This window comes from Loxodonta africana, chromosome 5, assembly GCF_030014295.1.
Source record: "Loxodonta africana isolate mLoxAfr1 chromosome 5, mLoxAfr1.hap2, whole genome shotgun sequence".
Lineage (NCBI taxonomy): Eukaryota > Metazoa > Chordata > Mammalia > Proboscidea > Elephantidae > Loxodonta > Loxodonta africana.
The window spans coordinates 67002929-67030006 of NC_087346.1; the positions used below are offsets into that span (position 1 = coordinate 67002929).

The following is a 27078-nucleotide window of genomic DNA, read 5'->3' on the forward strand; positions in this document are numbered from 1 at the left end:
GCCTCACAACAGTCCAATGAGGAAGTTCAATTATTAACCCCTCTTTGGTATTTTGGAAACCCTGGTGGCATAGTGGTTAAATGCTACAGCTGCTAACCAAAGGGTCAGCAGTTTAAATCCACCAGGCGCTCCTTGGAAACTCTATGGGACAGTTCTACTCTGTCGTATACAGTCGCTATGAATCGGAATCGACTCGATGGCAACTGGTTTGGTTAAGTTTTTTTATGGTACTTTGGAGCCCCGGTGACACAGTGGTAAAAACCTCGGCTGCTAACCAAAAGGTTGGCAGTTCAAATCCAAAAGCCGCTGCTCGGAAACCCTATGGGGCAAGTCTACTCTGTCCTATAGGGTTCCTATGAGACGAAATTGACTCGACGGCGATGGGTTTTTGTTTGTTTGTTTCTTTTAATGGTACTTTAATAGGAAACTGTAGAGATAAAAATTCCTTTTAGCTAATCGTCTTATTTAAAAAAAAAAAAAAATTTTTTTTTTTTTAATCATCTGGATAATAGTAGCTTGGAATAACGCTCTTTTGGTAGAAGTTTATAACTATTTGCAAATAATGTAAAGTCATTATACAGACCTCAAGTCCTTTTCACGCACCTGGAGGTAGAGCCCATTTTCAGAAATTAAGATAAATAATCCTGTACATTATATCCAGTGACAGAAGGAGACAGAGGCAAGCCCAGGGATGCTGAGTGAAAGAGCTATCAGGCCAGGACATGCTCTGTAACATATGTCCTTTAGCGGAGGAACATATGGGTACGATTTTCAGCTTATATTGAACTTGGATTTTACTTCTTAATCCTGTTCCCTTGTATGTAGTGTATTTTTCAAAAAAATCTAATTTAAAGAGAGGATTTCATGAGAATTTCTATAATTCACCTATTTTTGTATTCTCGTGTATCTTCCTTTGGTTATTCTGGGAACGCTCTATCATTCACTTTGCAAATAGTTCCTGAACATCTATGTTGTATACTGCCCCATGCCACATGCAAGGTGAACTAGAAATGAACAGCCTAGACTCTTTCTGTCCTTCTTGGGCTTATATCTCTAACCAATCATCAGAAACACTTTTCCAAACCATACCTCACTTTTCTACTTCATAACATTTTATACATACATCTGCATGTGTCATGGATTGAATTATGTCCCCCAGAAAATGTGTGTATCAACTTGCTTAGGCCATGATTCCCAGTATTCTCTGGTTGTCCTCCATTTTGTGATTGTAACTTTATGTTAAAAGGATTAGGGTGGGTCACATCCCTGATCCAATGTTTCCCTTGGTTGTGGCCTGTACCGCCTTTTATCTCTTAAGAGATAAAAGGAAAGAGAAGCGAGCAGAGAGTTGGGGACCTCATACCACCACCAAGAAAGCAGCACCAGGAGCAGAGCAGATCCTTTGGACGCAGGGTCCCTGCACCCGAGAAGCTCCTTGACCAGGGGAAGATTGAGGACAAGGACCTTCCTCCAGAGCCGTCAGAGAGAGAAAACCTTCCCCTGGAGCCGAGGCCCTGGACTGGGACTTGTAACCTACTAGACTGTGAGAAAATAAATTTCCCTTTGTTAGAGCCATCCACTTGTGGTATTTCTGTTATGGCAGCACTAGATGACTGACACAGAATTTGGTACCGAGAGAGTGGGTTGCTGCTCTAACAGATACCTAAAATGTGGAAGCGGCTTTGAAACTGTGAATGGATAGAGTTGCTACAGGAGCAGAGGACCAGCGCAGCAGAGACCCTGCAGCGGCAGAGAAGCAGCAACAGCAGAGAGCTAGCAGCAGCAAAACCAGGTGACCAGCGGGAAACGGCGCTGGAGCTGACCCACAGAGCAAGAGAGCTGAGTGCCTGTGCCTGTGCGCAGGAGGCTTCGTGGCGGAGTGAGGTGCCTCTGGGCACTTATTGGTGGAGCTAGGCTTACCGACCCACGGAGCCAGAGAGCTGAGTGCCTGTGTGCAGGAGGCTTCCTGGTGGAGTGGAGCTACTGAGCTTTGGAATGCTTGCCCCAGCAGGGCAGATGCTGGTGTGAGGCTGGAGGAGCCCAGAGGCCAAGAAACAAGGAAACAGAAGCTGAAGAGACAAGGAACACAAGAAGCTAAACTGCCTCAATCTCAAAAGGTGTGGCCATGACCTCAGGGGTTTCAGAGGGTGGTGGAGCCAGGGCCTCTGGTGTTTCTAAGGGTGGAGTTGCCATGGAGATAGACTACGAGAATTGTGGCCTAAAGCCGAGGGAGCAGAGCTGCTGTCCCAGTGGGCCTGGAAGGCGGAGCTGAAGCCAAAGGGCCTCCACTCAGAATCTGGAGAGTGGGGCCAATACCTGGAGGCTGGAGGGCAGGGTTATTGTGTAAATTGTCTCAGGGAACAGAGGATTATTTTCAAATCTTTGAGAGCTAATGTAATGTGTTCTGCTCACTTGCTTGGTGCCTGTTATGCCTTGTTTCCCTTCAGTTTCTCCCATTTGTAATGGAAATGTCTGTTCTGTCATTGTACCCTTGGAAGCAGATAACTTGTACTCTAGATTTCACATATGAAGAGGAATTTTTATATTTTGGACTTGGAGTTAAGACTTCTGCTATGATATGATGGGATGAATATGTTTTGCACGTTGCAAGAATGTAATTTCTGGAGGGCCAAAGGGTTGAATATCCTGGATTGAATTATGTCCTCCCCTCCCCCCGCCCAAATGTGTGTATTAACTCGGTTAAGCCATGATTCCCAGTATTCTCTGGTGGTCCTCCATTTTGTGATTGTAATTTTATGTTAAAAGGGGATTGTAACACCACTTTTAACCAGGTTGCATCCCCGATCCAATGTAAGGGGAGTTTCCCTGGGTTGTGGCCTGCACCATCTTTTACCTCTTAAGAGATAAATGGAAAGAGAAGCAAGCAGAGAGTTGGGGGCATCATACCACCAGGAAAGCAGCACCAGGAGCAGAGCACATCCTTTGGACATGGGGCCCCTGCACCTGAGAAGCTCCTTGACCAGGGAAAGATTGAGGACAAGGACCTTCCTCCAGAGCCGACAGAAAGAGAAAGCCTTCCCCTGCAGTTGACGCCCTGAATTTGGACTTGTAACCTACTAGAATGAGAAAATAAATTTCTCTTTGTTAAAGCCATCCACTTGTGGTATTTCTGTTATGGCAGCACTAGATGACTAAGACATGCATGTATGTGTAGATAGATAGACAGAGAGACACAGGCAGACTAGATAGATTAGATAGATAGGTAGGTAGGTAGGTAGATTGATAAGATTGATAGACTGATAGATAGATTGATAGATGATAGATAGACAGACAGATTACCAGATAACTGACAGATGTGTATTATAAGAATGTTCTTTTATACTTTCTGGAAATTACCTACCCTATTTATATTCTATGTACAATATAGACATTTTACTAATCAGATCAGGGATAAAGGAGTCTGACAACAGTCCCTCTTTGGTCCTTGCCTAACCCACCCTTTCCTCCCCTGATAAATAATACCTACCAAAAACCCATTGCCCAGAGTTGATTCTGACTCATAGTGACCCTGTAGGGTGAATTAGAGCTGCCCATAGTGTTTCCAAGGCTGTAATCTTTATGGAAGCAGCCTGCTACATTTTTCTCTCAAAGAATGGCTGATGGGTTCAAACCTCCTACCTTTCGATTAGCAGCAGAGGGCTTAACCACTGTACCATCAGGGGTTGTTATGAGTCAGAATCAACTCGAAGGGAAGGGTTTAAACATACCCACATACACTGGTAAATCCAAATACCACAATAATTACAAATATAATACTACCTGGACAAAATCTTGACACCTGTAAATCTCAAAATTAGAAATGGGAATTCTTTTTTCACTCTGGATACAATGCACAGAGCACAATATAATCTCTTGCTTTTGCTGAACAGAATGGCTTTCCAAAGCAGCCACATGTGAAGTTATTCATGATGTTGTTATTAAACGTGACTGACTTGGAATTTAAAAAAAATATATAACGTCATAATGTCATATCCATCAAGTTTCTGAGAGAAGATATATATGAGACTAAAACTTTCAGTAGCACCACCAAGATAATGACTGTTACCAAACTGTCTTTGCATTGCACTGTATTGGGCAAATCTGCTGCAAAGGACCTCTTTAAAGTTTTGAAAGCAAAGATGTCACCTTGAAGGCTAAGGTGCGCCTGACCCAAGCCATGGTATTTTCAATCGCATCATATGCATGTGAAAGCTGGACAATGAATAAGGAAGACCAAAGAAGAACTGATGCCCTTGAATTGTGGTGTTGGTGAAGAACACTGAATATATCATGGACTGCCAAAAGAAGGAACAAATCTGCCTTGGAAGAAGTACAACCAGAATGCTCCTTAGAAGCAAGGATGACAAGACTGTATCTTACATACTTTGGACATGTTGTCGGGAGGGATCAGTCCCTGGAGAAGGACATCATGCTTGGTAAAGTAGAGGGTCAGTGGAAAAGAGCAAGACCCTCAAGGAGGTGGACTGACACAGTGGCGGCAACAATGGGCTCAAGTATAACAATGATTGTGAGCATGGCACAGGACAGGACATTGTTTCATTCTGTGGTACATAACCCAAAACAAAAACCCAGTGCCGTCGAGTTGATTCCGACTCATGGCGACCCTATAAGGCAGAGTAGAACTGCCGCATACAGTTTCCAAGGAGCGCCTGCAGGATTTGAACTGCCAACCCTTTGGTTAGCAGCTGTAGTACTTAACCAGTACATAGCGTTGCTATTATTCAGAACCGACTCGATGGCACCTAACAACAACCAAACTGCCTTGCTTAAGCAATATACTATCTGCCCACTGAGTTCACCAAGAAATAGAAAAGCAAATCCAAAGGCTAGTAGGCAGCTTCAAACTAAATTAAAAGTCTACTAGAAAAGTCTAGCTCAGGTCAAACTTTTTTTTTTTTTTTTACGTATCTGACAAAACTGGTACACTTCTTGGCAGAGAAACTTGAATCTGATTAAACTGCCATGACTTCTTGTACAGTTATGTCATTATCATCACTGAATTTTATACAACATTAAGAGACAGCTTCACCTACAGGCAAGTCCTGGACTACACTAAATTAGTGCTGGTCTCAATACAATTTCCTGGTTTAAAAGTACTGATGACAGAGAACTGCATTATGTCCAAAAAACCTGCATTTGGTGAGCTTCCCTGCAGAATTGTTAGAGCACTGAACAATGAAACATTAGCAGAAAAACCTGAAACATGCTTTCTGATAATACAGACTTTTGAAAATATCATCAGATAGACCAATGTGATATAGAAGAGACTGATTCTCAAACTTAGCAGCACATTGTTATCACCTGAAAAGTTTTAAAAAAATATTGATGATTGAGTTTTATATATTCTGATTTAAGTCTTCCGGCCTGCAGCCTGGGCATAAAAAGTTCGTGAAGCGATTCTTTATGTGCAGCCAAGGTGGAGAAACACTGATATAGAGCATGCATTTTGCGTAGAAAAGTTCCAAGGCAATGAGACAGCTCCAATGTGTAGTGGTCACAAATTTAATCTGGCCATTTATAGCATCCGTAGGCAACTATTCGTTACGTGATTTTCTCTCCAATGTTCTCTGATGGAGTAGATGGTAGGAGGGCTGTGAGCAGAAAGATGCTGCTCATGTTTTAACTGTCGCATTGATATTTTCTTTCCAACTTCTAGAATTGCTTATGTATATAGAGGTATATGTGAATAGAATCCTCCCTTACAATGCTAGATAATCATGTAAAAAGAATATCTGACAGTGTGATATACAATCACTCCAACATATCACATGCACATACAAGCACTCACAACACACACATACAACACACACCTGTATGTGTGTAAGATACTGAACAAATAAAATGCCTTGTTGTGTAGCTGTAAGGAAGAGATGACTAAGCACCAGAATTTGGTGCTTCCAACCAACGGATGCTTCAAATAGAAAGTAGCTACATCCTCACATTAAAAAAGTTCATAGATACTTGTCTGATACTTTTAACTTATCTTCCCTTGGAGAGTCTCTCACTGCATTGTTTCTTTTCCTTCTGCCTCCTTGCCTTCTTCTGCCCTCTCTGGCCATCTTTCCTTAGCAGTATACTCTCAAGCTCCTCTTCCTCTACTGGCTTCGAAATGTTGTTGTTTTCCTGGACTCGACGTTTGCTCCCTGGATAAATCTATGAGTTCAACTATTACTTTTCTGCAATGGCTACAAAGTATAAGTTTCTACACAGATTTTTCCACTGAATCGTTCCATGTCCCAGAGACACTGTCTTAGTTATCTAGGGCTATTACAGAAATATTACAAATGAATGGCTTTAATGAACAGGAAATTATTTTCTCACTTAGAAGGCTGGTGGTACGAATTTAGGGTGCTGGCTCTAGGGGAAGGCTCTCTCTCTCTGTTGGCTCTAGGGGAAGGTTCTTGTCTCTTTCAGCTTCTATTGCTTGGTTTTTTGGTGATGCTCCTGTCGCATCTATCTTCTCTGTCCTTGATTGTTTTTGTGCCTAATCTGATACTTTTATATCTCAAGTGTTATTGATTTAAGATTTTTTTTTTTTAACACGGATACAGCCCCATTAACATAACAAAAATGTTCCCAGGTGGAATTCCCAGATGGGATTACATCAACATGTATAGGGATTAGGATTTACAGCACATATATTTTGGGGACACAATTCAATCCATAACAGACTCTTTGAACTCCATATGAAGAAAGATGAACTATAAAAATCTTCCTTTCCAATAAATTGTTCTTCCTTTAGCATTTTCTCACCATGGATAGCTTCACTATTCACATAAACAAGCAAGCAACCTAGAAGTCAATCTAAATTTCTCTTTTGCTGAGACCCTAATTCTATTAGTGATTAGTGATACTCAAATGGGCTCCACATTGGAATCACCTGGAAAGTTTAAAAAATACTAATGACTGGTTCCTCTCTATTCTAATGTAATATCTTATATACCTATTTCCTCTTCAACAGTCTCATTAACATTGTTCAAATTCACGTTCATATCACTTACTTACATTAATACAATGGCATATTAGCTAGTGTTCCAGCTACAAGCCTGTCTTCCCACACATAATCCCCTGGATACACCCATATAGTGTTATATTCAGCAACAAATGAATATAAATAACAAATAAAATACCCTGTTGTATAACTTTTTAATACTACTTTTGACTATAAAGGCAAATGTTTAAACATACATAAATACATCCCACAGAAACATACACACCTATTTTACAGGCCAGCCATTAGAGTTTCCGTCATTTAGTTAGTTTGGGTTAGCATGTTTGAGAGCATCAATTCACTTCAGAAATAGGTATATTCTAATTTGTCCCATTAAACTAAAATTTTAGACTGAAGAACAAAAATAAATTCTGGCTTTATTCATTATAGTACCAGGGTGCTTTCGTGGGAGAGGAAAGGCCAACAGGTTTAAAGCATTTGTAAGACTTGGGGCAGAACATTCAGAAAAATTTCCTTTTTAAAGTTTCCTGAATTAAAGTAGTATTAATTCAGTATAGCTCCATTTTAAATAGGCTAACTTGTACATACATATATACTTAATTCCACACACACATACACAACAAACACACACCCTGAAACAAAACAACTAATGAAAACCTTCATTACTGTCAGTTACAGAATTAATCCACATGGCTATAAAAATGAGCCAATATGTTCCTACAAGTCTAGTGATTTTGGACCCAAGGTTCAATATCATACCCAAATTTATCTCAGAAGTGACATTAAAATGCACTTGATACATTCTTGTATTATAAATTACATTAATATTTTTCAAACTCTTAGGAGCCAAGTTAAAAAAAAAAAACAAAAAACAACCTCAATTTCTCCCACAAAGATTAAATCTGAAATCAATGAAGCTACAAGTTATTTTCCTATTGAACTAAGATCCTATTCATATCAACAGAATGTATAAATATTTGGAAAAAATGATGATAAAACAAAAAACCAAACTCATTGCTGTCGAGTTGATTCTGACTCATAACAACTGATAAACAAATAATAATTATCTGTTTCCCAACCACAAAGACTATTTTGCAAGTCTCATGTACACACATATATACATACGAATATCTGTCTATCCACTATCCATCTATCAATATATCTATCTAGATATATTTATAGAGTTATCTTTAACAAATCCAGCCAGTTTTACGGAAACAGGAAAATCAATCAAGGCTCTCCTAAAACCATGTCCTAGACTGTACATGTTGGACTTTATTTTTTTTCTCAGTACCAGAAGAACCTCATGTCATTTATTTTTAAGTGTTTAAGGAGAAAGCTGAAGCCTTTGAAGTCCCACATAGCATCTACAGTTGGCAACAGGCCAAGTTGCTAGTTTGCTCACGATTTTTGATAAACATAAGCATCCTGAGTCTAAGTTGGGAATCGGGATGGAGTAATATCCACACATTAACTCCTTTTTTGGCTGTTTTGTACGGAACACAACTTCCTAAATTCACAAATTTTAAAAAAATAGGCTGAGAAATGGGTGGTTATTAAAATGATTGGTAAGAATGACCTATATGCAGATGGATATAAAGAAAGTACTTGCAATAAGAGATATAACAATAAAACTAATTTATGGGAATTTTTAAATTACCCTTAAATTGTGCCTTATGAATCAATGAATTCCATTACAGTTTAAGAGAGATGGACTGAGACACTTCTTGCTCACCTCACATTTCCCCCAGGAGGAGCACAGAAATAAAGACATAATACACAATCTCTAAGTACACTATAATTAGGCAGTTATATTATTAACTATGTAAATGGTGAGCTGTCATTTCTTGCTTCATTGGGGTATGTTGTTTTTCCCAACATTTGACTCCATATTCATAGCCACTGAGATATTATCCTTTCATAGAGAGTGTACACATTTCTACCAGCTCTCATATGTCTTCATCATTAGTAAATATACACACCTACGACTACATCACATATCCCTTTCCTGCTTTGATTGCACTTAAGACTTGAAGTGCTACGGACTGTAACTTCAGAGTCATATAGTCTTCGAAATCTTGACAAATAGTTAAAGAACTTGACTTAACGAATATAGACAAGTTGTGATTGTATTTGTATTTATTTTATATTGTCTGCCTACATGTTTTTCCCTTTACTAAGCTCTAAGGCTGGAGTTTCAGGACAAACGAAGGAAAAAAATCATCACGATACTTTCAACTATTGGTCTTTTTGGGAGAGATTTTAAGATTATGCACCAAGGATTTCCTAGAAAAACATCATTGATGCTCTGATGCTAAGGGGTTAAAATTATGCTTGAAAAATCAGTAGCAGCATTTAAAATTCATATACACCCTTTAATGATTCTGTGTTAAAGTAAAAAGGAGACTAAATAGCAAAGTTTCCTTAATGTATCTATACATACATATTTTCTTATAAAGTATCCACCACAATGGCCCTATTACACATAATGGACTTCCTCTGTAATCATCATGTTTGGGGAATTATGATAATCTCACTCTGAAATGAACAATGAAGGATACAAGCATTCTTCTCCAGAAAATTCATTTTCTTCCAGTTAAGTCAGTAAGGTAGAAAACAAAAGCATTGTGCTGTATAAAGAAAATGAGTAAATAGTGGCCTAGCTTTAAATCGTAAACTCTCTAAGTCATACTGTTAGAAGATACGTAAAGGATTTTCTGGTATATCCAGGTGAGTCAACAAGTCACCATCAAAACCATTCAATACCATGAAGAACTTTTCTCTGAATACTTCAACAGTCTTAAATTATAACATGAAAGCATTCTCAATGTATGAGATAGATGATGTTATCCTAGTTTACTGATGTGCATGTAAAATCTGAGGGAGAGAAGAAAAAGCTTTAAAAGGAGTCCAGTTATATATTATTGTGGCTTTAACATTAGAGGGGGTTTGTTAGAAGGGATACTTTGTTATCACATATACAGTTATTTATTACATTAGTGCTGTTTTCTATTTGGACTATTTTTAAGTGAGGTCAGTGTAGAGGGAAGAAAGTGATGAAAATTACACGGAGAAGAATTAAGGTTTTTTGTTTTGCTTTTGGTTTTGTTGTTGTTTTGCTATAATTAAATATCAGATTCACTCTGGGAATATTGTTGTTGTTGTTAGGTGCCGTTGAGTCGGTTCCGACTCATAGCAGCCCTATGCACAACAGAACAAAACACTGCCCGGCCCTGAGCTATCCTTACAATCGTTGTTATGCTTGAGCTCAGTGTTGCAGCCACTGTGTCAGCCTACCTCATTGAGGGTCTTCCTCTTTTCCGCTAACCCCGTACTCTGCCAAGCAAGATGTCCTTCTCCAGGGACTGATCCCTTCTGACAACATGTCCAAAGTATGTAAGACACAGTCTTTCCATCCTTGCTTCTAAGGAGCATTCTGGTTATACTTCTTCCAAGACAGATTTGTTCGTTCTTTAGGCAGTCCATGGTATATTCAATATTCTTCGTCAATACCACAATTCAAAGAAGTCATCAAAGGCATCAATTCTTCTTCGGTCTTCCTTATTCATTGTCCAGCTTTCACATGCATACGATGCGATTGAAAATACCATGGCTTGGGTCAGGCGCACCTTAGTCTTCAAGGTGACATCTTTGCTTTTCAAAACTTTAAAGAGGTCCTTTGCAGCTGATTTACCCAATACAATGCGTCTTTTGATTTCTTGACTGCTGCTTCCAAGGCTGTTGACTGTGGATCCAAGTGAAATGAAATCCTTGACAACTTCAATCTTCTCTCCGTTTATCATGATGTTGCTCATTGGTCCAGTTGTAAGGATTTTTGTTTTCTTTATGTTGAGGTGCAATCTCTGCTGAAGGCTGTGGTCTTTGATCTTCATTAGTAAGTGCTTCAAGTCCTCTTCACTTTCAGCAAGCAAGGTTGTGTCATCCGCATAACGCAGGTTGTTAATGAGTCTTCCTCCAACCCTGAAGTCCCGTTCTTCTTCATATAGTCCAGTTTCTTGTATTATTTTCTCAGCATACAGATTGGATAGGTATGATGAAAGAATACAACCCTGACACACACCTTTCCTGACTTTAAACCAATCAGTATCCCCTTGTTCTGTCTGAACAACTGCCTCTTGATCTTTGTAAAGATTCCTCATGAGCACAATTAAGTGTTCTGGAATTCCCATCCTTCGCAATGTTATCCATAATTTGTTATGATCCACACAGTCGAATGCCTTTGCATAGTCAATATAACGCATTCATATTTATGAAAGCATTTCTGAAATATAAAATGAATAAAGGCGCTGCTCCTAATTTAGAACTTTAATGGCTTTTATGAAATTATAAGCCCATTCATACGATTATGACTATAATACACTGATGTAGGCATTTTGTCTTTAGTTGACAAAAAACGATATTCTAACAAAAGTTTTCAGTGGTTGTTTTAAAACATGATAATTTCCAAATTTCCTAAATAAACATGTAAGTTTTTTATTTATTGAGATATCAGAAATATAGCGATTTATTCATTCATTTGATAATGGAATTCAAATATACTCTTTACAGTCATTCATTCAGTCAAGATTTATTGAGTGCCTACATTGTGTCAGGTACTGTTTTAGTTACTAGGGATGCCAAAGTGATCAACATCAATAAAATTCTCAACACTCATTGACCTCAGATTCTAGTTACAAGTATGGTTTTTAATTTTACTAATACAGATTTTTAACCAACACTGATACTGTGTGTTTCTATCTATTAATCATCTATCTACCTATCTATCATCTCTCATTCTCTACCTATCTATCAATCATTGTTAGCTGCCTTTGAATTGTCCCCTGGCTCATGGTAACCCCATGTGCAAGGAAATGAAACTGCCCAGTCCTGTGCCATCCACATGATTGGTTGTGGATCAGAACCATTATGATTCATAAGGTTTTCAGAAGTAGATCACTTGGCCTTTCTTTCTGGTCCATCTTAGTCTGGAGATTAGGCTGAAACCTGCTCAGCCTCACTGAAGATGAAAACCTCCACAGACCAATGGGTGGTGGCTACACATGAAGTTCATTGGCTGGGAATCAAACCTGAATCTCCTGCACTGAAAGCAAGAATTGTACCACTGAACCACGACTGCCCCATATATATCATAGATGCTTATCTTAACCCTAAAACAGATATGCCCAGTATGTAATTATTGACTCAAGGAATTTTCAACCATTTCCTTATAACAATTATCAAGATATTAAAAATATCAACATTTTAAAACAGTCTGTCTGCTAAAGAAGATGTATGAATGCCTAATAACCATAAAATGCTGTATATCATCAGTCATTTACCACTGCCTTCAAGTCGATTCCATTTCATGGCAACCCCACATACTTCAGAGTAGAACTGAGCTCTATAGCGTTTTTAAAGGCTGTAACCTTATTATCATGGATTGAATTGTGTCCCCCCAAAATATCTGTCAACTTGGCTAGGTCATGATTCCCACTATTGTATGATTGTCTACCATTTTGTTATCTGATGTGATTGTTCCCTATGTGTTATAAATCCTATCATTATGATGTTAATGAGATGGATTAGCAGCAGTTTTATTGATGAGATCTACAAGATTAGATAGTGTCTTAAGCCAAACTCTTCGGAGATACAAAAGAGAAGTGAGCAGAGAAACAGGGGCACCTCATAACGCCAAGAAAGCAGAGCCAGGAGCAGAGCGTGTTCTGATTCCTGTATGGAGAAGCTCCTAGACCAAAGGAAGACTGATGACAAGGACCCTCCTCCAGAGCCGACAGAGAAAGCCTTCCCTTGGAGCCGATGCCCTGAATCCAGGCTACTAGCCTGCTAGACTGTGAGAGAATAAACTGCTCTTTGTTAGAGCCATCCCCTTGTGGTGTTTCTGTTACAGCAGCACTAGATGACCAAGACATTTATGGACGTACACCACCAGGCCTTTCTTCCTTGGCACCACTGGGTGGATTTGATTGACCAACCTTTTGGTTAACAGCCAGGCTCAAACCATTTGTGCTACTCAGGGACCTTCATTAGTCATTAGAGACATGAAAATTAAAACAAAAAAAAGTACACCTTTTCATAATCACTAGAATAGCTAGAATAAAAATGATAATAACAAGTGTTGACAAGGATGTAGAAAAGTTGGAACCTTCATATACTGTTGGTGTAGCCACTTTGAAAAACAATTTGACAGTTCCTCAAATGTTAAACACAGAATTACCATATGAGCCAGCAATTCCACTCCTAGTATACACACAAGAGAAATGAAAACCTATGTCTAAACAATAACTTGTACACAAATGTTCACACAGCAGCATTATTGGCTACAGCCAAAAAGCAGAAACAACCTAAATGTCCATCAACTGGGGAGTGGATGAACAAAATGTGGTACACCCGTATAATGGAATTTCATTCTGTGGCGCAGCAGCTATGTTCAGCTTCCTACCCAAAGATCAGCAGTTTGAACCCACCAGCCACTCCTTGGAAACCCTATGGTGCAATTCTACTCTGTTCTGTAGGGTCACTATGAATTGGAATCGACTTGATGGCAACAGGTTTGGTTTGGGTTTAATAAAAAGAAACAAACTATGAATTCATGCTATTACATGGGTGAACCTCAAAAAGCATTATGCTAAGTGAAAGGAGCTGGTGCAAAACACCACATCTTGAATAATTCCATTGATATGAAATGTTCAGAAAAGGCAAATCTAGAGAGACAGAAAGTAGATTAGTCATTGCCTGGGGTGGAGGTGGGGGCCATAAGTGGGATGAGAGATCTCACTGGGGTGATGAAAATGTTCTAAAGCTGATTTATGGTGATGACTGCATGACTTTGTAAGTTTATTAAAAATCACTGAATTCAACCCTTAAAATGGGTGAATTAGATAATAGGTAAATTATGACTCAATAAATTTATTTTAACCAAGAAATGGCTTTAAGGAATATGACTTCACCAAGACCATTAAAATAACTATAATCTGAGTTACCAGAGTTACCAGACACACAAAAATAAACATAATCAGAACCTTGTATGTATCTTACTTCTTTGTGTAGGAATTGTCATTTGAAGATTTCAAGACAGAAATGAAGGTTTCCTAGATTAAAATCACTGAAGAATTTATGGTTAAGCATCAGCCTCTATATCACACAGGTTCAAGTATATTATTTTTTATTTTCATGTAAAATGTCCATCAGCATAAAAATAATAGTAATAATACAAAAACAATGCATAAATGCCATGTATCAAGTTCTTACCATATGCCAGGACCTGTAAAAAAAAGTGTTTAACTCACATTCTTTCATTTACTTCTGGTGTTTTTGTTCTGTTTGTTTTGTTTCTTAAGGGAATGAATACAATGACATCATGAGAAGTTACATAGCTAGTCCCAGGTGGTTAACATAAGTAATAAATGGTGGGTCTGGATTTCATCCCAGATCTGTCTGTCACCAAAGCCTGAACTCTCTTACACTGCATCCTTGAGAGTAAGCACAAAAACACTTACTTGATACATGTGTCAAATACCGGGAATCTTCTTGGTTAATTAGCTATTTTTATTCGCAACCCTATTGGATGGAAGTGGAAGTAAGTCCAAATTCTTCGAAGATAAATAAAAAGGAAAGGGAAGCTCACATGCCTGGTTCCAGCAACACAGGCTTTTAGATATTCAAAAAGACAGTAAAACACAATGAAACATGACAGGTTTCTAACCACCAACCTCTCCCACATAAAATATTTAGTAAAACCTATTCACGTGAATATTTTCCACATATATTTTCCTTTAAAGCCCATTAATTTTTCAGACCTTGTTATATTCACAAGGAGGTTTCATGGAATCTTTGCAAGTTACCTCCTTAGTTACCGTTGGGTTAACGGTATACCAGCCACTGTTTACGCCTCTGGACCTCAGAGGTAAGGCATTATTCCAGTTCTAATGCATTCAGCATCAAGGTGGGTTTCTTCTGAAATGTGTGAAGCTCACCAGACCTATGTAGGAGCCTCATTATTGTGAAGGTTGAGCATCCTATTAGGTAAGGCTTCCTCGATGTGTTGGTTTGGTAAACTTTTGCATTTTTTTCCCTTTATTCCTGTGAGATAAGGCTTGTATGCATAATTTTGGCTTTCCCGTTAGGGAGCCCTAATAGGTTTGTTTTGTTTGTTTCTGGGTTATATTTAGAAAACCAGAGGGTCCCCATGTAGCCTAATGGGAAATCAAATGACACATTGCATGGGTAAATCTGCTGCAAAAGACCTCTTTAAAGTGTCGAAAAGCAAAGATACCACCTTGAAGACTAAGGCCCACATGACCCAAGCCATGGTGTTTTCAATTCTCATACTTATGTGAAAGTTGGACAATGAATAAGGAAGACCAAAGAAGAATCGATGCCTTTGAGTTATTATGTTTGCAAAGAATGTTGAATATACCATGGACCGCCAAGAGAACGAACAAATTTGTGTTGTCAGAAGTACCACCAGAATAGAAGCAAGGATGGTGAGATCACGTCTCACATACTTTGGACCTGTTATCAGGAGGGATCAGTTCACGAAGAAGGACATCACGCTTGGTAAAGTATAAGGTCAGTGAAAAAGAGGAAGACCCTCAATGAGATGGATTGACACAGTGGCTGCAACAATGGGCTCAAACATAGCAATGATTGTGAGGATGGCGCAGGATCGAGCAGTGTTTCCTTCAGTTTTACATAATGTCACTATGAGTCGGAAACAAGTTGACGCCACCTAACAACAACAACAACAACAACAACATATTGCTACCCAGAATATTAAATTAAAATATATGTCTGGCTTTTCTGTTTTCTAAATCTCAGGCTTTTTTTTGTTTGTTTGTTTTAATCTCTGTAGACGTTCAGTTTGTTTAGTGAGCCTAATTCAGTCTCCAAAACAAATTAAAAAATACATGAAAGGGGGAAGAGGCGAAGGAAGGACGAGGGCTGAATGAGCTCAGTATGTGGGTGGGCAGCTGGAGTACCTCGGACAGCAGCTGTTTCCGAGATTCTTGGACAGAATGTGTGAAATTGCTGGCTTCATAAAGCCGTCTGTCCTTGCTCTTGAGCGCTATGTTGTAAGTGCATAGTTATCCCGTTGCCCAGCAGTTAATGTTATGATAGTGACACCCACATGGCCATTCCTGACCCTACTTTCCCAGCTCTGCCAAAATGTATCTCCTTTAACAGCTGATGCCATCTGGGGAGCTTTGGAAACAACATAACTTTCAGCTTCTAATTTGATTTTACACATTCTATATTTCAGTTTATTTCCCTCAGAAGGGGGAAAGTTTAACACACGATGTTATATTTTTAATTTTTTTCACTCCTAAATAGAAACAATGAAGAAAAGAATGGCTAAAAACCATGATATCTATTTTTCCTTTTTCTTTTTTTTACCATTCACATGAATGATAAAATACAAATTCTTTCAGGGCAATGAAAATACCCTTCGTCACAAAATTCACCACTGATCAAGGAGTCTGTAGGAACATGTCAACCAAATGTAAGAACAGTAAGTCATGCATACATAAGATTCTTAAACTTGACCTCAGAAATGAAGAAATGGCATTTTGTTGTAATTAAGGAAGACCAGAAAGCGTACGGCTTAATAAAGGCAGGTGCATGGACTTGCAACGTCTCTAAATTCAAATAGTGTTGTTCCAAATTTCTTTTCTCAAACAAGCTTTCTTCCCCCTCTACAGGATTTTTACAGGACAAAAATATTTCTCGCATTCAAACCCCAAATGGATTCATAAGCTTCAAAAGCACAGGGAGATTTATGAACACAGATGCTCTTCAGCATGGGACCAACATGTACAAAACATTGGAATCAACAACAGAGGAAGAAATGAATAAACCAATGAACTAGGATGATGAAACAGTCTAAAGTCCTTAAAACCATGTTCGTAAAAATTACTCAGTGACATGGGAAAATCTTCATGATATAATGTTCAGGAGAAAAGGCAGGATGTAAAAATACATGATTCCAATAGATAGATAGATTAGATAGATAGATGATAGATAGATAAATAATGTCAATGTGTCTAAGCCACTACATACCTACTTGTCTACATTCTATATACAGCAAGAGCTCTCTGGGTTGTTTAATTTTAAAATATTTTCTTTAAATTCTTTGAAATTCTAAATTGTATACAACATGTTATAATTTGAAATATAATTTTAATAACTTCTAAACTAAATTTCAATAACACCTTGAGATGTTATAATTTTTTTTTATCACAAGAAGTTCACTTCAGAAATCAAATTTCAGGGCTAGAGACTGGAAGTACAATGTCAGTGACTAGAGATTATCTATGTAGAATTCCTGTGAGAACTTCTTTCCAGACTTTAATAAATATAAAGATGAAAGCTAAATCCTGTTGGCTCTTTAGTGAGATATAGAATTATTAAAATAAACAAGGAAAATATTCATTCTTGCTCTAAGATGCATTGCAATGAAAATGTTCTGTACTTTACATCCTAGTATCTACTCAAAGCATTATTCACAATCTGTATTTTTTAACACACACATATATGTGTACACACACACACATATAAAAAAAACAAAAACCAAACCCGTCGCCACCAAGTCGATTCTGATTCACAGCAACCTTACAGGACAGACTAGAACTGCCCTGTAGTATTGAAATCACTTTGCTAGTGAACCTTGGTGAGACTAACTTGAACTAATAAATGCTACTGGGCAGCTTGCCTTTATGTCCCAAAGACTGAAGCCTGACCTAGGGCTTGTGTGTATGAAATATCAAACTCTGTCAATTAAATAAAAAGACGGATGATGACAGAAAACTCTATTTGGATAAGTTTCTGAATATGACCTTACTCTTTTGGGGTGTTACAGATTATTTCTTTCTCCTACCAGTGTAGCTCACAATTACATTTTACCACAAATATGTTGATATTGGGTGCTGTAAAGTCAACCCAATGTGACAGAGTAGAACTGCCCCACAGGGTTTTCTGGGCTGTAATCTTTACAGGAACAGATCACCAGCTCTTGCCTCCCCCAAAGCCACTAGATGGGTTCAAACCGCCAACCTTTCATTTAGCAGTTTAGCACTTAATCACTGAGCCACCATGGCTCCTTACAAGTATGTAACTATCTTCTTTTTACTTCACTGTCCACGGATTTTAGAATTCCTTGTTTTTTAATCAGCAGAATCCAGGAATTTGCATATCTGCCTCCCTCAGATTGAGAGACTCCATCTTGACAATTAGTTTGTCAAAAGTAGGACAGACAGGAAAATCATGCTAGCAGAGTGACTTTTTTTTTTCTGACATGTAAATAAAATGATTTACTTATCTACTAAAAACATTTCAATCAATTTCCATTTCATTTAAAGTAAAAAAATAAATTCTTTATCATAATCTACTGGGCCATACATGATCAACCAAACTCTTTATTATAATCTGCTAGGCCATGAATGGTTAACCATTTCCACCTCATCTCGGTAGACTCCATCACCCACTGCATTCCTGCCACAATGGCTGTCTTTCTGTTCTTCAAACAAGTCAAGTTTATGCCCATCTCAAGGTCTTTCTAAAACTTGCCATATCTTCCACCTGGAAGGTGGTTCTACCATATCTTGTGTATGTCATGCTGCTTCTTGCCATTCAAGTCTAAACTCAAATGTTATGTGCTCAGGAAGCAGATGGATATTTCCATCACTTCACTCACTCACTCATGCCATCCTTACCACTCTCTGAAATTATTTACATATTCACTGTTTCATTGTCTATCTGCTCACCACTCTCAATGTAAATTCCAGAAGAGAAAGGACTTTGTCTTTTTCACCTAGACAGTAGACACGGTAAACACTCCAAAATGACCCGTTGAATGAATAAGTGAGGTAGATTGTCTCCAATGGTGACTTTCAATAATGTCCCCCATCCCTGTACATGTATGCTGCTCCTTCCATCAAGAAGTGGAACTGACTATCTATACCTTTAAATGTGGGCTAGCCCTGTGATTTGCTTTTGACCAATAATATTCAGTGGAAGTGACATTATACCAGTTCTGAGCTTAGGCCTTAAGATGCCTCTTAGCTTCCACTTTTGCTGTCTTTGAGTCCTGGACCATCCGTAAAGAATTAGAATAATCTGCTAAAGGGAGAAGCCCTGGAGGATATGAAACTGCAAAGAAATAGAGAGAGGCTTAGCCAGCCGACAGCAATTTTAGCCGTCCCAGCTGAGGCACAGACTTATGAATGAAGCTATTTTAGATCCTGCAGGTGTACTATATTGCTACCACCTACGCGTATGGAACAGAGACAGAGCATCTTTGCCAAGCACTGCCAAAATGCAGAATCATAATTGGCGGTTGTTGTTTTAGATCGAAAAATTCTTGGAGCATTCTGTTATGAAGAAATGAAACAGATATGGGTACCAGAAACTGCATGTCACTGTAACAAAAATCTAACATATATGATGTTGCTTTGGAACCACGCAGAGGTTAGATAGTTAGTGAGGAGACTATTAGTAACAGTTGGAAAAGTAGTGAGCAAATTGTGATTAGAGGCTGGATAAAGATAAATGCTTACTATGCAGTCATGAAAAAATTAATGAAACCATCAACTGCAGTAACTTGGAATACAGAAAACATTCCTGATAAGCTTGCAGGCCTGGATAAAGAGGTTTCCAACCTGAGTGCTGAAAGTACTAATTGTTTTTTTTTATTAGTATATGGTAAGGTATTACAGGAGCCCTGGTGGCACAGTGGTTAAGAGCTCGGCTGCTAACCAATAGTTTCGCAATTTGAGTCCACCAGCCACTCAATGGAAGTTCTACGGGGCAAGTTTACTCTGTCCTATAGGGTTGCTATCAGTTGGAATTAATATAATGACAATTTTTTTTTTTTTTTTTTTTTGGTGCAGGGGGGTAAAGGCATTATGAGAGAGATGAGCTAAAGAGGGAACTGTTCACTTTTCAAGAATTTAGAGAAATTATAGTGGGCCTGGGTCAGTGTCTCCAGGTTGTAAAAGATTCTCAAAGTTAGAAATAGCCACAGAGTAAAGATAAAATCTAGCGTGCTGCCAGTAAAACATGTCCTAAAAGTAAAGACCAAATCATGGGTATGACTGTAAGACCCCCTGATAAGACCTCTAAAAGACTTAAGGTAGTAAGTCATATATCCTTTCAGTGATATGAAAGGACATAGAAGAATCTGAAGATGGTTACACAACACCCTGACTCACAGAAGGGGTATGGAAGGACCTGTCATAAAGAGATATATGAGTGTGACTCTGTCTCATCAGTTGGACTATAATTTGACACCCACAAGGTTTTTAAAGAAATTATACCATCTTGGAATATAAGGGGTAGTGAGTTCATACATAAAGAGGCTTTCAACCCCCGAATTTTTATGGGTAGGAAGTTGGCTGAGAAACCACTCGACCAGAAATTTGGGTCATTTCTTATAGAGAAGGAAAGAAGTCTCGTTGGTCAGCATCAAAAGTCCAGAGATCTAAACAAAGAATGGATAAGAGCTAAGAGTAGAGAATGACGCCCTAATCTAAGAACACTTCCTGTCCCCTGAGTAGGAGGCTGTGACAATACATATCCAGAAGATTTTCAGAGCTGCTATGGAGGAGAAACTGCTCTCAGTCTTTACAGATTAACTGGCAGCAGACCTGCTATAAATAACTAGAAAACTGGTCTAAATATATGATACACCAGTTTTGAGATATTGGACGGAAAAGAGCACAAAACTATGATCCTTGAACACATGAAAACAAATAAGGTGAGTCCTATTATTATTCCAGCTTTTCACCTGAAATTATTTACCAGGCTGGGATCAGAGACAGAAGCCCTAATTAGACCACAGCAGTCTCACTAGCTCAAGAAGTAGAAGTTGCAATTTGGGGAGGTTGATATACCTGGAATTTGTGGTGTAGGCTACTGGGATGGAGGGAGTTTTGCAAATAAAGATTTCTAGAAATTCACACATAGGTTCCCTCGAGTTTTTGGCTAAATACTAAACACCAAGATGAGCATGCAGAGGATGAACATCCATGGCTAAATTAAGAACAACTACCCGGGAAAGAACAACTACCAGGAAGTTCTAAGCTGAACAGCTGCAGAAGCTCACATAAGAATAAAAGACATCTGAGTTCTGACCAATCAGTATGGAGAGACCTTGTTGAATACCCAAGGCATTCAGTAAAGACGCCAGAAAAGCTTGCCTTAAAAATAAAATTTAGCCATCCCTGGGTTTTAAAGGAGAGGACATTCTACAGATAATCTAACAAAACTTGTAAGTGGAATTGGAGACAATTAAACTGACATACAACTAAATTAACTGCCTGCCTATAGAAAAATAAAGCTCTTCAAAGAAAGACAAAAAAAATCCAAACAATCAAGAATGTGACAGTTAAAATGGAAAATATTCAATCAAAAATTACTAAGTGCACAAAAAGGCAGGCAAATGCAATCCATAAAAAAAAAAAATCAGTTAGAGATTTTTAAATTAGATTTAAAAAAAAATTCAGCTACATATGGTGTACAAGAAACTCACTTTAAATATATACAGCCACTCCTCAGTTATAGACAGACACGGTTAGGTTCCAAAGACTAGGTTGTTATGCAAAAATCAGCACTATGTGAAAATGGAGGATAAGAACATTAGATCACAAGATGGAGGATGATTACATTGTTACATAACTGCCAAATTACATCATTACATAACTGACAAATTATACTGTTACACAACTGCCAAACCACTGAGAATCATGGCTTAGGCAAGCTAACATATAACCATGACCATCCCAGCCAGCAGTTTTCTTGCCTCACACCTCAACATCTGTTACTGCCAGATGTACATTGTAAATGCACAAAATAGTCAGATAGTAGATATTTTACTATTGTTGTAAATGAGAAATGCTGGATAACAAGATAGTCAATAAAGTGAGGAGTAGGAATAGGTTAAAAATAAAAGGATAAAAACAATATACCATGGAAGTACTAGTCGTAAGAAAGCTCAAGTAGCTATCGGAAAATACAGAAGTCAGGACAACAAAAATTGTCAGGTGTTAAGTAACCAAAGACATTTCAAAATGATAACAGGACAATTCATCAAGAAAATACAGCAATCCTAAATGGGAATGAACATACAAACATTGCTTCAAAATATATAGTGCAAAATTAATAGAACCTAAAGGAAAAACAGCAAATCTAGAGTTTTATTTGGGGATTTCAATACCACTCTCTCAGTGTTTGATAACAGTAGAGGGGAAAACAGTAAGGATATAGAGAACTTGAGGAACTATCAGCCCACTTGATCTAATTAACATTTATAGAACACTACATTGAACAAATTATGGATAATATTTCAAAGAATGGAAATTCCAGAACACTTAATTGTGCTTATGTGGAACCTGTACATAGACCAAAAGGCAGTCTTTAGAACAGAACAAGGGGGTACTGAGTGGTTTAAAATCAGAAAAGGTGTGCTTCAGGGTTGTATCCTTTCACCATTCTTATTCAACCTGTATGTTGAGTAAATAATCCTAGAAGCTGGACTATATGAAGAAGACTGGGGCATCAGGATTGGAGGAAGACTCGATAACAACATGCGATATGCAGATGACACAATCTTGCTTGCTGAAAGAAAAGAAGACTTGAAACACTTACCGATGAAGTTCAAAGACTACAGCCTTCAGTATGGATTACACCTCAACATAAAGAAAACAAAAATCTTCACAACTGGACAAATAAGAAATATCACGATAAATGGGGAAAAGATTGAAGTTGTCAAGGATTTCATTTTACTTGGATCTATAATCAATGTCCATGGGAGCAGCAGTCCAGAAATCCAATAACGTATTGCATTGTGCAAATCTGTAGAAAAAAACTTTTTTCAAGTGTTAAAAAACAGAGATGTCACTTTGAGGACTAAGGTGGGCCTGATCCAAGTTGTGGTATTTTCAATTGCCTCATATGCATGTGGAAGCTGGACAATGAATAAGGAAAACTGAAGAATTGATACATTTGAATTATGGTGTTGACAAAGTATATTGAATATATGATGTACTGACAGGAGAACGAACAAATTATTTTGGAAGAAGTAAAGCCAGAATGCTCCTTAGAAGTGAGGATGGTGAGACTTTGTCTCAGGTACTTTGGACATGTTATCAGGTGGCACGAGTCCCTGGAGAAGGACATCATGCGGTAAAGTAGAGGGTCAGCAAAAAAGAGGAAGGCCCTCAATGAGATGGATTAACACAGTGGCTGCAAGAATGGGCTCAAACGTAGCAATGATATTGAGGATGGTGCAGGACTGGGCAGTATTTCGTTCTATTGCACCTGGGGTGGCTATGAGTCAGAACTGACTCAACGGCACCAAACAAAAACAACAAAACGTTGAACAATGGAATAATATACATTTTTTTCAAGTGCACATGGAACACTCATCAAAATAAGGCATAAAGCAAGAATCATACAATTTATAAAGACTGAAGTAATACAGAGTCTTCTGATGCCAATGGGATTAAACCAAAAATCAGTAATAAAAATAAATCTGGAAAATTTTCAAATGTTTGTAAATTAAACAAAACACTTTTAAATAGCCTACAGTTTCAAAAACCACAAGGGAATTAGAAAATATGTTTTATTTAAAGATAATAAACACAACATATCAAAGTATGAGACATCTAGATAAAGAAGTGCAGAGGGAATTTTATTGTTTTAAATACTAATATTAGAAAAGGATAAGTAGTTTTAAAATTAATGATTTAAGCTTCTGCCTAACAAAGTTGAAAAGTGAAAAGAATATTAAAGCCAGAGTAAGTACCGTAATTTTATGCAAATAATGCACGCCTTCTACGTTTGTTTGCCAACTATGCCCTTACCATGCAAGGTATTTTTGTCAGCGCTGCTATGCCAGTTCTTTTTTATATGTTGCTCAGTGATACCGCGTTTTCAAGTGTCTTCTCATCTATTTGTTCTATAGATCTGTGTCTACCCATGTGCTAATTATATACTGCCAAAGAAAAAAGAGGAACCCTGGTGGGGCAGTGGTTAAGAGCTCAGGCTGCTAACCAAAAGGCCGGCAGTTGGAATCCACCAGCTGCTCCTTGGAAACCCTATGGTGCAGTTCCACTCTGCCCTACAGGGTTATTATGAGTCAGAATTGACTCAACGGCACACAACAACAACAACAAAGAGTAAAAATACTTAGTAGGCAATTTCCAAATATTGAGACTCTCAAAATATTCTTATCCACAAAGTTCATTACTGAGAATCTCTCTTAAGGAAATAATCTAAAAGTAAAACACATTTATGTGAATATATATCCACTATAACTTTGTTTACCATACTGAAAGAAGTCACAATATAAATGTACAATGATGTTGCAATGGTTATGAATATTACATTTTTGCAGTGAAATACTAGTTATATGCTAAAAATGATGTTTACTGAGGTTGCTAATGATAAGGACTGGTCTTAGTAAAATGTTAAATTAAAATATACTGGAATAAAATAGACCATTTTAACTAAAAATATAGAAAAATCTCTGCTATACAATATTAATAGCATTAAGATAAAAGATTATTTTTCAACTAAATTAAAACATGCCATGAAAAGGAGGTACTTCACAATATATTAACACTGATTAACTCTTCACTAAAATAATTAAGGATGCTTTTTATTTTCTTCTCTGCAATTCCATAATTTTCTGAATTTCACTCTGCTATATTTTTCTCCTTGTTTCCTTGTAAATATATTCTAGATTAAGATGGAGCTATATATTTGAAAGGAAACCCTGGTGGGGCAGTGGTTAAGAGCTACGGGTGCTAACCAAAAGGTTAGCAGTTCAAATCTACCAGGTGCTCCTTGGAAACCATATACGGCAGTTCTACTCTGTCCTATAGAGTTGCTATGAGTCAGAATTGACTCAATAGCAATGGTTTTTTTTGTTTGTTTGTTTTTATATATCTGAAAAATATAATGATTTTTGTTTTTTATTACTTCTATTGATTTTATTTTTTTACAGTTATTTTAATTACAATGCTAATGTCTCAGTATTCACTTATCAACACTTTTATATTGACATATATCTTTTAGCTGAAAGAATTCAAAAAGAATATAGCACAAGAACAGACTCCTACTTTAAAAGTCCATTTTCTGTGTTGCAAAAGTATAATATGGCTTTTATTTGGATCCAAAAAAAAAAAAAAGAAACAGATGATGATGTTTTAAGACAAAAAGAGTTTGGAAGAGAAAGGCATCTAAAGTGCCAAATTTTTTACTTTATAATGTAATAAAAACAATCTATCCTTGTCTGGCCAAATAATCCAGATTCTAAACAGATATACCATCAGTTAAGATTATGCCATCTCGGCTCAATGCATCTGTTTGAATTTCTCCAAGAAGGATGGTTGATAAAATTTTGAGATCTACCTGTCAAATGACGGCTTTTCTCCACAGTCAAAGGCATCCTGGAGCTCCTTAACGAGGTTAGCCTGGCCTGGCAGCCGAAAGAGACCTTCTTCTTTCAGCCCTCTTTGCCGGATAAAGTCCACACACTGCTCCACCAACATGGGAGCCAGGCGGTTCCCATATCTCTTCTCGTAACGGACAGTGTCTTCCAGTTTCTGTCCAAAAATACCTGGAAAATATAAAGGATGCCAGTGAGTTTAAGTAACCCACCTCTACTCACTTTGTTGCTTTCTTTTTAAAGTCAATATTAAAAAAAGAAAAATGCTAGGGAGGTATTTACCAATTTGGTATCTCACATTATTACAGATTCATTATATTTAATTCTTCAAATTAAAAGCGTATACCTTACCCTGTCCCTTTCCCTTGCAGTCTATGTTTAGCCCAAAACCTAAATAAAAATACTAACTTTGAGGTATCCATTTTGAAATAAGAATCACTGCAACAAATGCAATTTTAATTTGGGGTTTTTATTCCCCCCACCCCATTTCTGGGAAACAAAGTACATTCAGAAGTTTAAAAGCAGAAATATTCTGAAGGCAAGAGTCAAATTCTACTTCTGTTAGTTTTATTTTTATATTCCATTTTCATTTAGTTGTAGTACTGCTCATTTCTCCTTTCACCTTTTCTTGTTTTTAATCAAGTAACGATATCGGACTATAATTAAGGTGAGAAAGCCAGGAAAACAAACTCTGAATTTTCTTCAATATAAAATGCTTAGACAGTGTTTGCTCTTTAAAAGCCTATACTATTAATCTACTTGCAAGGAAAAACTTTAAATTACGAAGCAACACATACTGAAAATGGCTGGGGCGTAGTGGTCTGCCCTGGCAGGGAGGTGTATTTTATCACCTACATTGTCTAGAATTTCTGTCATATGGTGATTGTAAAAAGTAGGCTAACCTTTAGTCAGTTTTCTTAATGATCTTAAAGTATCTACAAGCAGTGTACTCCTTAGGGCATGCGCCTAGGACTGAGCACCCCCACTGTCCCGCCCTTGGTACCCCACTGATTACAAGACCAGTTTACAATTATCTTTGAGTCGACTTGGACTCATAGCAACCCCACGTGTGTCAGAGTAGAACTGTACTCCACAGGATTTTCAATGGCTGAATTTTCGGAAATAGATCTATCGCCTTACTTCCGAGGTGCCTCTGAATAAACCTGCCTCCAACCTTTCCATAGCAACTCAGAACACTAAGCATTTGCATCATGTAGGGACTCCAACTACAAAACAATGCCTCTAAATGCAGCAAGGCAAAACTAGCTAACCTATAAAAAAAAAAAAAAAACCTATAAGAAAAGGAAAAATAAAAGCCAGAGTAAATGTGCCCCAATGGCCCCAGGTGAGGTGAACGTTGCAAAAACCGTTTGAATAGTCCAGTGAGTTTCACAAAGGGGAAGAAATTCAAATGTTGCAAGTTGAAATTACAAAGAGTCCAGAATGTTTGGGGAATTATTTGCAAACCATTGGGTAAGGATTTCACAGTCACAACAGATGCTTGATCTCCCTATCTGTAAAATTATTTATTTATGGATTCAGCAATTCAAAACTATCACATTCCACATTGAGCACAAGCAACAAACACTTGCTACCAGGGAGAATATTCTTAGCCCAGGTAAATAACAACATGAAAACT

At 37.8% G+C, this 27078-nt stretch overlaps 1 protein-coding gene across 12 annotated transcripts in view; it reads right to left on the reverse strand.

Annotated features, from left to right (window-relative positions):
• ARHGAP24 (Rho GTPase activating protein 24) overlaps positions 1–27078 on the reverse strand; it is a 574638-nt gene that overhangs the window by 33976 nt on the left and 513584 nt on the right. For all 12 annotated transcript variants that reach the window (XM_023553282.2, XM_010594080.3, XM_064285611.1 and 9 more), the window contains one exon: positions 25403–25610. In XM_023553282.2, coding sequence (XP_023409050.1) covers positions 25403–25610 — 208 coding nt within the window. The remainder of the gene's footprint in view (positions 1–25402; positions 25611–27078) is intronic.